This window comes from Myotis daubentonii, chromosome 3 (genome assembly GCF_963259705.1).
Source record: "Myotis daubentonii chromosome 3, mMyoDau2.1, whole genome shotgun sequence".
NCBI classification, from domain to species: Eukaryota; Metazoa; Chordata; class Mammalia; order Chiroptera; family Vespertilionidae; genus Myotis; species Myotis daubentonii.
Genome location: NC_081842.1, coordinates 211,503,208 through 211,515,961, shown reverse-complemented (window position 1 = coordinate 211,515,961; position 12,754 = coordinate 211,503,208). Strand labels below are relative to the sequence as shown.

Genomic DNA, 12,754 nt, shown 5'->3' with positions numbered 1-12,754 from the left:
CCTTCGTGATTCATTCGCACGGGGCTTGCACTGCTCCCGTGAGCACAATCCCCAAGAACCTGTTCTGATGGAACAGGAACCTGACACCCTTTGACCTTGGCTCTTGGGGATGTGGCCTGAAACTCCCTGACTGCACAGCGGCGGCGGCTGGGAGCCTGTCCCCGGCCCCCCGCCCTCCCTGCTGCCTGGGACTGGAACTTGGTGACAAAAGTGATTGTGGGCTGAACCTTGGCTGAGAGGGCCCCGCTGAATCCTTCCTTTGTGGTGGGAATGCAGCGCAGCCGGTTGAATGAATGGAGCGGGGATCCCTTTCCCAGTTATGCAGCTTGGCAGGAAGCGGTTGGGGCGCAGGGAGAATGGTCAAGGAGCCTCTTTGTCGCGGGGGCTGGTCACGCTGCCAGACACCTCGACTGCCGAGAGCTCCTCCCCCAAAGCCGGCTGGGCCCACGCCTCTGGGGCTGTGTCTTCCAGGGCCACAGGGCAGAGCTCAGTGGCCATGTGAGGTCTAGACCTGATCCCCGGGTTCTAAACCATGTTCTATAGAGTGTCTGGGACTCAGCGAGAAGGGGCAGAGCTGCTTTCTCTTGTTGGATTTTATTTAAATCACTGTCTTTACTTCAGGTTCACAGAGACTCCGGTCCAGGTGCAGGCCCGCAGTGAGGGCCCACATGGGTCTCAGCCAGGTGGAGCACTCTGATGGCCAGAGCTGTGACTACCTTCCCCGGGACACAGCCCCTCCTCATCCCCCCCTGACCCCCCAAAAATAAAAATCCCTGCTGGCTCTGATTGGCCAGACAAGTGCCTGAGAGCAGAGATAACAGCTGCCAGTGGGAGTGGCGGGCTCACAGCTCTCCCACTCCTGCTGACTTCTACCTGAGAAGGTGCGGGAACCGCTGAAACCTCCAACCCCACCAGGGAATAGTGCTAGGGTCACCTTCTGGGGTCAGAATGGAAATCGCATTTCATCTGGGCACCTTGCCCATGCTGCTGGGAAATCATTTGCATACGATTAGGTTTCGGGATCCAGGTTCTCATGAAAATTAGCTCCCTCCCCTCCTCTCCCCCTCGGTGCCAACCTTGAACTGGGAATTTCCCTCAATTCGCATGGGACGTGGTTAAACGTTTTAACTCGCCAGATAGTCATCCATTTATTTGTTCCGTTTACAGACGGTGAGTAGGTAGCTGTTACGTTCCCAACACACGGTGCGGGATACTGGGCACACAGAGATGAAGACCGACAGGAGCGTCCTTTCAGGGAGTTCACGCTCCAGTAGGGGAGATGAGGAGCCACAGAGCAAGACTATGTAGGTTGTGAGGGGATGCTGTCCACCCCGGGAAGGGGTGTCATCAAGGACCGAAGCCTGGGGTGAGCGAGCGGGCATTGATGTAGAGTGGTCAGGGCAGTCCTTGCTGAGGTGGCAGCATTTGAGCTGAGAGAGAAAGTAGCAAAGAAGCCAAACAGAAGAGACAGATGGAACAGCCAGTGCAAAGGCCCTGGGGCAGGACCTGCTTGGTGTGGCTGAGACACAGAACAGAGGCCGCTGAGGGTTGGCGAGCCAGGAGATGAGGTGTGAGAGAGGCAGGAGCCCAATCCAACGGGGTGGGATTTGAAGACCATAGCAAAGGAGCTTGGATTTTATGCTAAGAGTGGAAAGACATGGATGGGCTTTTGGAAACTCCCATCACAGAAGAGAGATGCAAAGTTTAAGGAATCATAAGTCAAAACCCATGTATGTACCCTCCACTATTCCCCTCCCCACCACCATGTCTCACTCCCCCAAGGAGGGAGCTGCTATCCTGAATTTTAGTTTATCATCTTTGCATTCCTTCCCAATGTTACAAAAGTCGACCAATATGTGGTTTGCCTGGTTCTGAACTTCATGGAAACGGAATCTTGCTGCGTGTATGCTTCTGCAGTTTGCTTTTCTGTTCAGCGTCACGTGTGTGAGAATGGTCCGTGTTGGTGCCTGTAACTGCGGTTTGTCGTTTTCACTGCTGCCTAGTACTCCACTGGGCAACACTGTCACGGCTCATCCTTTCTCCTGGGACAGGACCTCACTTGATTTTCTAACGTGGAACCACCCCTACGTTTTGGGGACAAACCCAATTTCATTGTGACGTAATACCTTGTTTTAAAAAACAGTGCTGGATTCTGTTCGCTGAGATTTCGTTCAGGACCTTGGTTTCTAGGCATGGGGGCCAGTCGGCCTGCCATTTCCCTTTCTTGTCTCGTCTGGTTTTAGTTTTGGTATCAAGGTTATACGTGCTGCCATCGTATGACCTGGGGGAGTGTTCCCTCTTCTTTTAACCTCTGGAGCACGTATATGATGGATAAAACCATGGGAGGTTTGGTAAATGTAGCCACCATGTGGTTATCCTTCTGCAACCCCACTTCTTTGGTACAGAATCTTGGCTTCTTTGGGTGCAACCTTCCTGGCACGTACCCCTACCCAAACCCATGCTCTAACTCCCGAAAAACAAAGAAAACTCACATCTGCCCTATGAGCGCCTCACACTGGGATGCTCACAGCTGACTTACCACGCTCCTCTGGTTTCTTACAGGCGGGTCCTTGCCTCGAGGCTTGAGCATGAGGAGTTGTTTTCAGGCCTTTCTGGAGCCCCCCAGGTAACCACAGGTGAGTGCCTCTCTTAACTGGTTAACGATTTTTCTTGAAAACCCAGGCACAGGGTCCCTCACTTAAGCCCTTAGGACGGCCTTGAACATGAGCCATGGAGGGTCCAACTCCAGGGTCCGGAGGTGAACTCGGTGGAGCTGGGACCCCTCGGGTCCTGACACAGCGCCCAGGCCGTTCTGTTTTAGGAACATGTCAGACGCTATGTGGTCCAAATCCTCTATGCACAAAATTAGCTTCTTTCCATATTTTTCAAAGGGAAAGAACACCACACTAAATATAACACGGTCAGCGAGCCAGAAATAAGATAAATAGCCAAGCTGCACCTCAGGGAGCGTTCACATCCTGCCCTCCCCTCCCCCGCCTCCCCCAGGCCATCGGGATCCTGGCTTCAGGGAGCGGTGCAATCGACCAGCAACCTGAAGCTACCGCTGGACACACAACCCTGCCGTGAGCCCCCAAAACAACATCCTTTATTTCCTTTTCCTTTTCAAAAAGCAACACGTGTACATTTCTGTTTGTTGTTTTTTTAAGTCTCATTTTCCCCGTGAGAAAAAGAAAGGAAAAATCAATCTAATCCCATCACACAGAGAAAATAACTATAAACATCATGGTGTGTGTGATCCAGGGTTTTGCAATGTGCTGTGATACATTAAGTAGCGTTTCTCAACCTCTTTCCCATTGTCCCCTAAGGACTCGTTATAAACTCTCTTTTTGTAATGCTCCCCTCCCCCGCCCCCCATGAAATTTTAAGACCACTGAGGTACTGTCTGTTTATGGACTGCGGAGGGCCAAGACCACTCTAGTGTCTAAGTTTATTACACCGTCCCCCAAAACCAAGTTTTTCCCCTTGTGGGTGATCTCACCCCATTCAGAATGCAGACTTTAAATAATATTTATAATAACAAAGCTTTCTATAAGAACTTACTACATGCTGGCCACACCCTGTCCTGGGTGCTTTTACTTACCATAACTCCCCTATGATATGAGGGCTGGAGAGCTTATCCCCTTTTCAAAGTTGTGGAAATGGAGGCACAGAGAGGTTAAGTAAATTGTCCACGGTCACACAGCTAGGAAGGTACAGAGCGAGGATCTGAGAGCACAGGCATCCTGGCTCCAAAGTTCACACTTAACCACCAAGCTATGTTGCCTTGCAACAACGCATTCTGATTGTAAAAAAAAAAAAAAATCAAAATACAGAAATAGAGAGTAAAAGGGACACTTCCCAAGGCTCCTCCTTCCCCAGAAGCAATCATTGTTATAAATTTGGAATATGCCCCTCATCTGGGATTTTTATATGCATTTGTAGATATGAAAATGTACTGTCTCTTTTTTATTTTAACATGAGTAGGATCATCCAGTCTTTTTTCTTATATATTCAAATATACGGATCTGTGTACATAGGCTTTTTAAATTAGCATCACACTGAGCTCACCATTCTTTTAACCTTGCTCTTGGACTTTGAAATGCATCATTAGTTGCCTGGAGACCGTAATTTAATAAGCGCATGTTTTATTTCACCAGATCCAGGTTATTGGCTACTTAAGTCGCTTCTAGCTTCTCACCACCGTAAAGCTATGATGGATATCCTTTCCTTATACATAATTCTTAGGAGTGGGAATTGCAGAACCAAAGGCTCTAAACGCTGTGGAAACTTTTGATCCGTAAATGCCAAAATTTACCATCCAGAAAAATTGTATGAAATCGCCCATCCCAACACCCTCACCCACCCTGGGTAATATCAGTATCGTCTGTTTTCAATCTTTGACAGTCTGAGGCCTAGAACGTGTTATCTCTGCCCTGGACTCTCATCTCGGGCCAGTTTACTCACTGACCGAATAAGGCAGTGCTTGAATGGAGAATTAACGAGGGGGTGGTGGCCAAAGTGGCCCCGATCGCTGGCTTAATAAACACACCATCAGCCTCCCAGGCACAAGGCCGACCTGCCGGGACCTTAACAGGTGCTCGGTCTGTGGCTTTTCCACCTCCTGCTTCTAGCAGAAGCCTCGAGCTGCCCCTCTCCACCACTGCGCCCTCCGCCTCTGCCTGGTCTCAGATCCGTTCGGCAGAACCAGGCGTCTCTAGGGCTGCCAACCCCCTCCTCCTTCCCCTCGCTGGCTGTGAGTGATATTGTGAGAAACCAGTGCCTTGTGCTTACGGTAGACTGTTCCCAGCTGGTCTGTCTGCAGCAGGACCCCTGTGCTCTGCCTGTCACACACATGCACACTGTGCACATGCACACACACACACACATAGAGGATCACACACCATACACATGCGTGCATATGCACATATGTACACACATGTGCATACATGTGCACACCCAATGTAGCATGTTCAGGGTGCAGGCCCTCTTGTGCCAGTGGGATGTGTCCGTCTTGCAGAGACTTTCCATACGCCCTCCACTTATGGCTATTCCTTGTGGGCTGCTGGCTGCTGGCCCGGAAGCCCCACCCACCCTTACCTTGCTCACCCGTGTTACTCTAGTGCCCGGAACATTGCTTAGCAGATGCACAAGAAATGTGTGTGTGTGGGGGGGGGGGGGGTTATGGGGGAGGGGGGTGAGGAACAGACTTCAAGCTGATGAAGGATGTTATCCCAAATATTTCTAGAGTATTTTCTAACAGAATGGCCAGTTTCAGAGGAAGGCCGTTGTTTAGTGAGAAAATATCTCTGAAGCGTCGGATTTCAAGCAGCCTGGTTAGCGTCCTCTGGGGAAGATCGGAAAGAATGCAGGGTTGAAAAGAGGGCCTTGCCCATCTAAACATCCGTAAGCTTTGGCTGCCTGCAGGGGCTGCTGCCTCGCGGGATGAACGTATTGAGGAGTGGTCATCAGGGAGCACCACTTCTTCCTGGATTTTTGGCCGGGTCACTGGTCCGATGCTACTCACATCATCTGTGTCTCCTTTGAGCTGAGGAGGGTGGGAATCTTAACTCTGCTTTCATGATGTTTGGAGTCTTGCACCTCCATGCTTGTCAGCCTGACACTGTGAGAGAACAGATAATGGATAAATATCTGTCACACACACACACACACACACACACACACACACACACACAGACACACACACACACGCACGCACGAGCTTTGCTTGCTCGTCCTCCTTGGCCCCTGGACGTGTTCCAGGCTAAACCTTCAGGTGACTTGCTCACGTGGCTCACTCGCCCGGCCAGGAAGTGGTGATGGAACCCCAGGACGGCTGGCTGCTCCCTTTAGCACGAGGTCTCTGAGCTGCTTCAAGGGAAGAGGGGCACAGCAGCTAAGGTGCGGACGGTGCACGCTTCTGTGCCTTTAAGCAAAGGAAAACTCCATGTGGCTGAAGGGACGTGTGTCTTCATGCGGCCTCTGTTCACTTCATTCCTATGATTCCGCAGACAGTTTCTGAGTCCCTGCTGTGTTCAGGCACAGAGATGAGGAAGATAGGGTCACAGGAGGAGAGAGACTTGCCACACTCGTTGCTGGGGGCTCGGAGGAGCGCACCGAAGGGGCAGCCGAGCTGGGGTAGTCACCGAACTGCAGAAATGCTGCAAGTGGGTGTGCAAAGAAGGGCGAGGTGAGCGATGAGTGGGAGAGGCAGGACCAGGCCAGGTCAGCCGTGACCCTCATTCTTTTGTTCTTGTTTGGTTAATCCTCACCCATGGATATTTTTCTATTGATTTTTTTTTTTTTTTTTTTTTAGAGAGAGAGTAGAAAGGAGGTGAAGAGATAGAGGTAGAGAGAGAAACATTGATGCAAGAAAGACACATCGATTGGTTGCCTCCCCCATGTGCCCCAACCAGGGCCAGCGATCCAGCTTTCAACAGAGGTAGGTGCCCTTGGCCAGAATCAAACCCAGGACCCTGTAGTCCACAGGCCAATGCTCTATCCACTGAGCCAAACTGGCTAAGGCCATGACCCTCATTCTGAAGAGCCTGGAGTTTCAGCGGCAGGAAATGGGAAGCCACTGAGGCTGGGGAAGACCCCAGTGGGCTGGCTGCCCTGGGTCCCATTGACCGATGCCCGTCGCCCAGGCGATTCTGCTATAGTCGTTGATCACGGCTTGTGCATGCCATCATTCACACGCCTCGCGTACTCCCGTGAGTCTTCACTGCACTTCATTTAATTCCACAAGATGTTGGACCGACCCGGAGGCCTGACCTCTCTGGCCTCCTGCAGGCAGCGGCCTGGCTGTTCCTTTTCGGGTGGGCGTAGGCGGGGCAGCCTCCCTGGTGTAAGACATCTGGAATGCATCAAAGGCAGCCCAGCCAGAGCCTGGCTCCGTCTCAGTGCTGCTCCCCAACTCCCTCCAGAGCACAGCCGCGCTCTCAAAGGCCTGGTGGATCGCAGCTGATTTTCCTCTCCTCTGCTTTCCCTCCAGGCTCTGGCCGCAGCTGTCCCCACCGACGCCTCGCGTGTGCCCGAGTTCTGCTGTTTTCCTAGTGCGGCGCTAGGGATCCTGTTCAGTGCGTTTGGGGGTTTTTGTGGTGGTGGCGGCGGCGGCGGCGGCTGCTTTTTAAATTTATTTTCTTCCTTGGACCCGGGCCCTGCCCTGCCCCCGCTGGCATGATGGCCCAGTCCAAGGCCAACGGCTCGCACTACGCGCTGACCGCCATCGGCCTGGGGATGCTGGTCCTGGGGGTCATCATGGCCATGTGGAACCTGGTGCCCGGGTTCAGCTCCGGCGAGAAGCCCACAGCCCAGGGCAACAAGACGGAGATAGGCAGCGGCATTCTCAAGAGCAAGACGTTCTCCGTGGCCTACGTGCTGGTGGGGGCCGGGGTGATGCTCCTGCTGCTCTCCATCTGCCTGAGCATCCGGGACAAGCGGAAGCAGCGGCAGGGCGAGGAGATGGCGCACATCCAGCACCTGCCGGGGCCCGAGCCGCACGCCCCGGAGGAGGACAGGTGAGGACGGGCCGACCACCCCCCTGCTCCCCCCCAAGCCCCAGACCGGCCAGGGCCATGCATGCACACACCCTAATACCGTAGCTGTGGGGTTAGGGAAGGTCTGCAGAGGTGTGCAGCAGAATGCTAGCAGTCAGAGGGGTGTGGCTTTATTTCCTTCACTAGAGTTTTCATAATTCAGAGGAGAATAGCGTAGTCTTTACCTTCCCACTCCCCCACTCCGGCTCCGATACACAGCTTCTCATTGAACACATCACTTTATACGTCCATCCCAGAGTCTCCCAAGGACAGTGGTGTGAGCGGATGACAGGTGCCCCTAGATTTTGACGCCCCCAGGGAAGCAGCGTGGGGACTGGGGTGGCCCGAGCCTCGCGCTGGGCTGCCTGTCCATCCCTCCCGGCGTGCTGTGGGTATCTGCTCTGAGTGGAAGTGGTTGGGAAGCAGTGTTCTATGTGACCACAAATGCCCCAAACAGAATTAAAGGATGAGGGATGTGTTGGGGATACATGATAAACGTTAATGCCCCCATTATCAAGAGCCCTTGCACATGAATAAAGACGTACACGCCGGTAGGAAAATGGACAGAAGGAGACAGGCAAGCATTTCAGAGACGTCCGGACTATTGATGATGTCCAACCTCATTAGCCATGAAATGCAAACACAGAGAAGGTGTCGTTATTCTTTGCCTCTCGTGCTGGCCGTGACAGACGGCCCGGGCGCTGGCGGGCTGCCGGTGGCCACGTGACCTTGCAGGAGGGGAGTTCCACAGTAAGAGGCGGTGTTAACGATGTGGGTGCCTGTCGGTTCTGTTCGGAGAGCTGATCCTTGGGAGACAGCCACACAAGCACAAAGGAGTTTGTGCCTCTGTGTTTCTCAGAGACGCACCCTAAATATCCATCCATCGGCTCAATTGTGGCCTGTCCTCCAGCGACCTTTGGTGCAGTCACAGCTGATCTCTACTTGCTGATGGGGGGCCGTGTCCGCCACCCTGAGGACAGGAGGTTATCACACAGCATTTTCGGTGCAGGATGCTATGTGATAACCCACAATATCTGATGCGACAACCGGGGCCGACGTGGAGGGCAGCCTCATGGCGTCCAGTGTAGTGGCTGTGGGGTGAGGTAGGGACTGATCTGGAAAGGTGTGCAGCAGAGCGTTAGCAGTGGGAGGGTCTGGGAGGGCTTTCTTTTCTTCACCGGATCTTTCTGTGTTTGAATTTTCTATAAGTAGCTCTTATCTTATAGGACAGCGCTACTTAGAGTGGGAGGGACTTGTTTTTACTTTGGAAAACTTAAACCTATTTTCTGATAATAAAAGACAAGCGTGCATGTGCTAGAAAACTTGGGAAAGAGGGGAAAGAACAAAGAAGGAAAAGCAGTCCCCCATAATTACTCACCAAGCCGTGAGCTCACACGGTGCATGCCCGAAGGAGATGAGGAGAAAGCCAGACAGCAGGGTTTCGGATGCTGTTACCACCCTACTGGTCCGAGTGTAGGGTTCTGGGAAATGGCTGTTGGCATCAGTCCCTATAAATGTGTAAAAAACACGCTGGTTTGGGGTTTTTTTATTTCAACAATCAAATGAACGTAAGGCTGAGGACCTGACTTATTCTTTGAGTCTTATGGTGAACCTGGAAGATAAAAATCACAGAATAATTTGAAATATAGTGGGGCCTTGACTTACGAGTGTCCCGACTAACGAGTTTTTTGAAATACCAGCTGTCTCTCGGCCGATTTTTTGCATTGAGTTGATAGAGTAATTTGAGTTAACGAGCTCGGTCTCGGAACGAATTAAACTCGTAAGCCAAGGGCCCACTGTACGTATAAATTTTACATTCAGATATGCCTTCTCTACGTGGGGCCAACCATTTTGCTTCAAGCTGGCAGCTGTTTCATGCATGTTTATGTTGCCTTTTGGCCACAGGACCAGCTGGGCATCAGAACAGCCCAGTGGGCATGTGAAGTGTGGGACTTACAGGCAAGGAGCGATTAACACCCAGATAATATGATGTAGTGATTGAGAATGCGGTATTCACTTCCCACCCTCTCACTTGCTAAAGGTATGGCCGAGTCAGGTAACCTCAATGTATCAGTCTTCCCATCCATACAACGGGTATCATAATAGCACCTAACTCATAGGGCAGTGACATTGGCTCATATGTGCTCAAGTACTTAGCACACTGCCTGGCTCACAGCAAACAGAAGAGGTGTTAGCTTTTATTACTTCTCAGACCCATTGGTTCTTCCCAAGGCAGGTGTCTATGAGCCCAGAGCCAACGCTTGATTTAGAGTCCATCTTCTCATGATTTTAGGTGACTTGAGGCCTCGCTCACCCTCGTGCCTGTGCTTGTTGTCTTGCAGCCAGGAGGACGAGGAGGAGGCCTCCTCAAGGTACTACGTCCCCAGTTACGAGGAAGTGATGAACACCAACTTCTCAGAAGCGAGGGAACCAGACCACAGCCCGAGGTTGAGCATCTCTCTCCCCTCCTATGAGTCCCTGACGGGGCTGGACGAGACGAGCCCCACGACCCCCAGGGCCGACGTGGAGGGCAGCCTGGGGCACCCACCCGACAGGCAGAACTCCAAGTTGGCTAAACGCCTGAAGCCACTGAAAGTGCGAAGGATTAAATCCGAGAAGCTTCACCTCAAAGACTTTAGGATCAACCTGCCGGACAAAAACCTCCCTCCTCCCTCCATCGAGCCTTTGACTCCCCCGCCACAGTACGACGAAGTCCAGGAGAAGGCCCCCAACGCCCGGCCCCCCGACTGACGGCCCCTCGCTGGGGTGTTCCCTCCGGTCACTCACCCTCCGCACCAACAGCCCCCAATGAAGCCACTCCAGCCACAGTTGAGAAGCGAGGGGACAGATGCGGACTGAGCAGTTTCGAATGGGGGGTGTGGGTTGGGGAGTCCTGTGAGTCTGGGGTGACGCACGTCCACAGAACCTTCCGTAGCTGGCGCACTGGACGGAGATGCTGTCTCGGATCCCGTGATGCTGCGGACCCCGTGGGGGGAGGGGCGGTGCATCTTCCCCATTGTCTTTCCTCAACTGAATCGGTGATGACAACAGCCTCTTTCCGACCAGGAAAGGATGCCTAGTGACTGGTGTAGAGTGTGGTTTTGTTTTGCTTTTCACTGTGACTGTTTCGTTTCCAAAAGAAAACAAGTTAAGCCTTTGCTTCCTTCACCAGAGTCCTGAACCGCGTGTAGGAAATACAACTCAGCTCTGTGGCAAGGGCGTGGGGCCGTTTTGTGAATTAAGCAAAACAAAGGGCTGGATGACTGTGTGGGGGTGAGGCCCAGGGCGGGTTCTCAGAGCCCGGACGCCGTTGGTTCTTGGAGGGCCCGAGGCCTGAAGATGCTGAAGACCATCTTAACTGGTACACTTGACTAGTCCCTCCCGTGCACTGCCGGAAAGCTGGAGGGGATGTTCCGTTCCTTCTAAGATGCCGTGCAGCTGAGCTTTTTATAATAAAATATTTTATTTGTAGTACATGTGGGTGCTGGATTCCTTGAGCAGCTCTCCCAAGACTGGCTTGCTTATGGAGCAATATCAATCATACTAACAACTGATCCGTACCGCACACATACTGTATGCCAGGCGCTGTGCTGAGCACCCACGTGTGTTCTCCCATTTCACCTGTACCCATTGTGTAGGTGAGTCATGGAGGCTCGGGTTCATTAAAGGGCCCATGCCACAGCGAGAGTAAGAGGCAGGGCTGGGGTTTGAACCCGGCCGTCTGGCTCCAGGGCCTGAGTTCTTAAACACTCCACTGTGCGACTCAACATAAAGGGCTTTTCCAGACGCTGAATGAGGACTTGTGTTCCCCAAGAACAGAGGCAGCCCACAGGCCCCACAGAAAGTTCTGGTGCTTAGCCCTAGCCGGTGTGGCTCAGTGGATAAAGCGTCAGCCTGTGGACTGAAGGGTCCCAGGTTCGATTCTGGTCAAGGACACATGCCCGGGTTGTGGGCTTGATCCCCAGTAGGGGGCGTGCAGGAGGCAGCCGACCAATGATTGAACTCTCATCATTGATGTTTCTATTTCTCTCCCTCTCCCTTCCTCTCTGAAATTAATAAAAATATATTTTTAAAAAAGAAAGTTCTGGTTCTTAGACAGCAGCTCACTACCTATTTGAACATCCTTCCTACATCTCTGTCCCTGAGAACTGGCCACGAGGCAGCTCGGCCCCCAGAACTGCCAGGCTGTGTGGTCATGCAGGTGGGTGAGCATGTCCTTGTGGGGATGACAAAGGGACTGCCTGCGGGGCCCAGGAACGCAGGTCAACTAAGGAGAACTGCCCAGAGGGTCGCGGACTGGAGGGGCAGGACGTCTGGGAAGACAGACCTGGCTCCCAAAGAGCCTTCCTAGTATTTGCAGCGTGGAGCAGCCTGTGGGAGCCTGTGTGGCTGGGAGCGTGGTTGGAAGAGTAAATTCTCAGGCCCTAGATGATTCCTAGAAGCTCCCGTGGGCGGGGAGTGGCAGCAGTTAGAAAGTGAACCACTTCTTATCTGGGAGTTGGCAGCAGGCCCTGAAGTTCCAACCTTTCGCTTTCCTGATGCAAATCCTCCTGTATAATAAAAGCGTAGTATGCAAATTGTCCCCTCCACCAGAGTTTTTCTGGTAAGTGACAGGGAGCCGCAGCACATCGATCTCAGATTCTCCAATAATCGATGGAGACCAACTATCGGGGGCAAGCTGAGCCAGAGGCAAAGGCAGAGACACCAGAGAAGGAGCACACCATAGGCGGATGCAGATGTATCCAGATCATCCGCCAGATGAAATGGAAAAGTCTTTAAAATGCGGCCCTTGCAAGAAGAGGTGGCTCCGGGCCAACAGGGCTGCCCAACACGTGTCTCACTGACACCAACACCCCAGGGGAAGAGCAGACCCCGGAAATCTGCAGGGTCAAGGAAGGCAGTCAGACGGGTGACATGCTGATGCCAACCAACCAGCCCCACCTGCACATGTGGCCAAACATCTCAGTCCCCGGCGCCGCTTACACATCTGCCAACAAGACGTCTCACTTTCAACCAGTGGTTCTCCCCCGGGATGGATTTCCCTGCCCGCGGGTGTTGGCGATGTCCCCGTGGTGGGAGGGGGCTGCTACTGGCATCTAGTAGGGCAGGGATGCTGCCAAACATCCCACAGTGCATAGCACAGTCCCCACCACGAAGAGTTATTCTGCCCCAAACGTCAGGAGTGCCCAGGTTGAGAAGCCCTGCCTTCGATGAAGGAA

The 12,754-nt window shown here is 52.8% G+C and overlaps 1 protein-coding gene across 8 annotated transcripts in view; it reads left to right on the top strand.

Annotated features, from left to right (window-relative positions):
* TMEM51 (transmembrane protein 51) overlaps positions 1–11,009 on the top strand; it is a 52,003-nt gene extending 40,994 nt beyond the window's left edge. For 4 of the 8 annotated variants that reach the window (XM_059691190.1, XM_059691184.1, XM_059691187.1 and 1 more), the window contains exons 2-5: positions 2,563–2,636; positions 4,158–4,368; positions 6,992–7,517; positions 9,878–11,009. In XM_059691190.1, coding sequence (XP_059547173.1) covers positions 7,177–7,517; positions 9,878–10,286 — 750 coding nt within the window. In that variant the 5' untranslated portion in view covers positions 2,563–2,636; positions 4,158–4,368; positions 6,992–7,176 and the 3' untranslated portion in view covers positions 10,287–11,009. The remainder of the gene's footprint in view (positions 1–2,562; positions 2,637–4,157; positions 4,369–6,991; positions 7,518–9,877) is intronic. The other 4 variants (XM_059691189.1, XM_059691183.1, XM_059691186.1 and 1 more) reach the window with 1 other exon arrangement.
* The last annotated feature ends 1,745 nt before the right edge of the window (positions 11,010–12,754 follow it).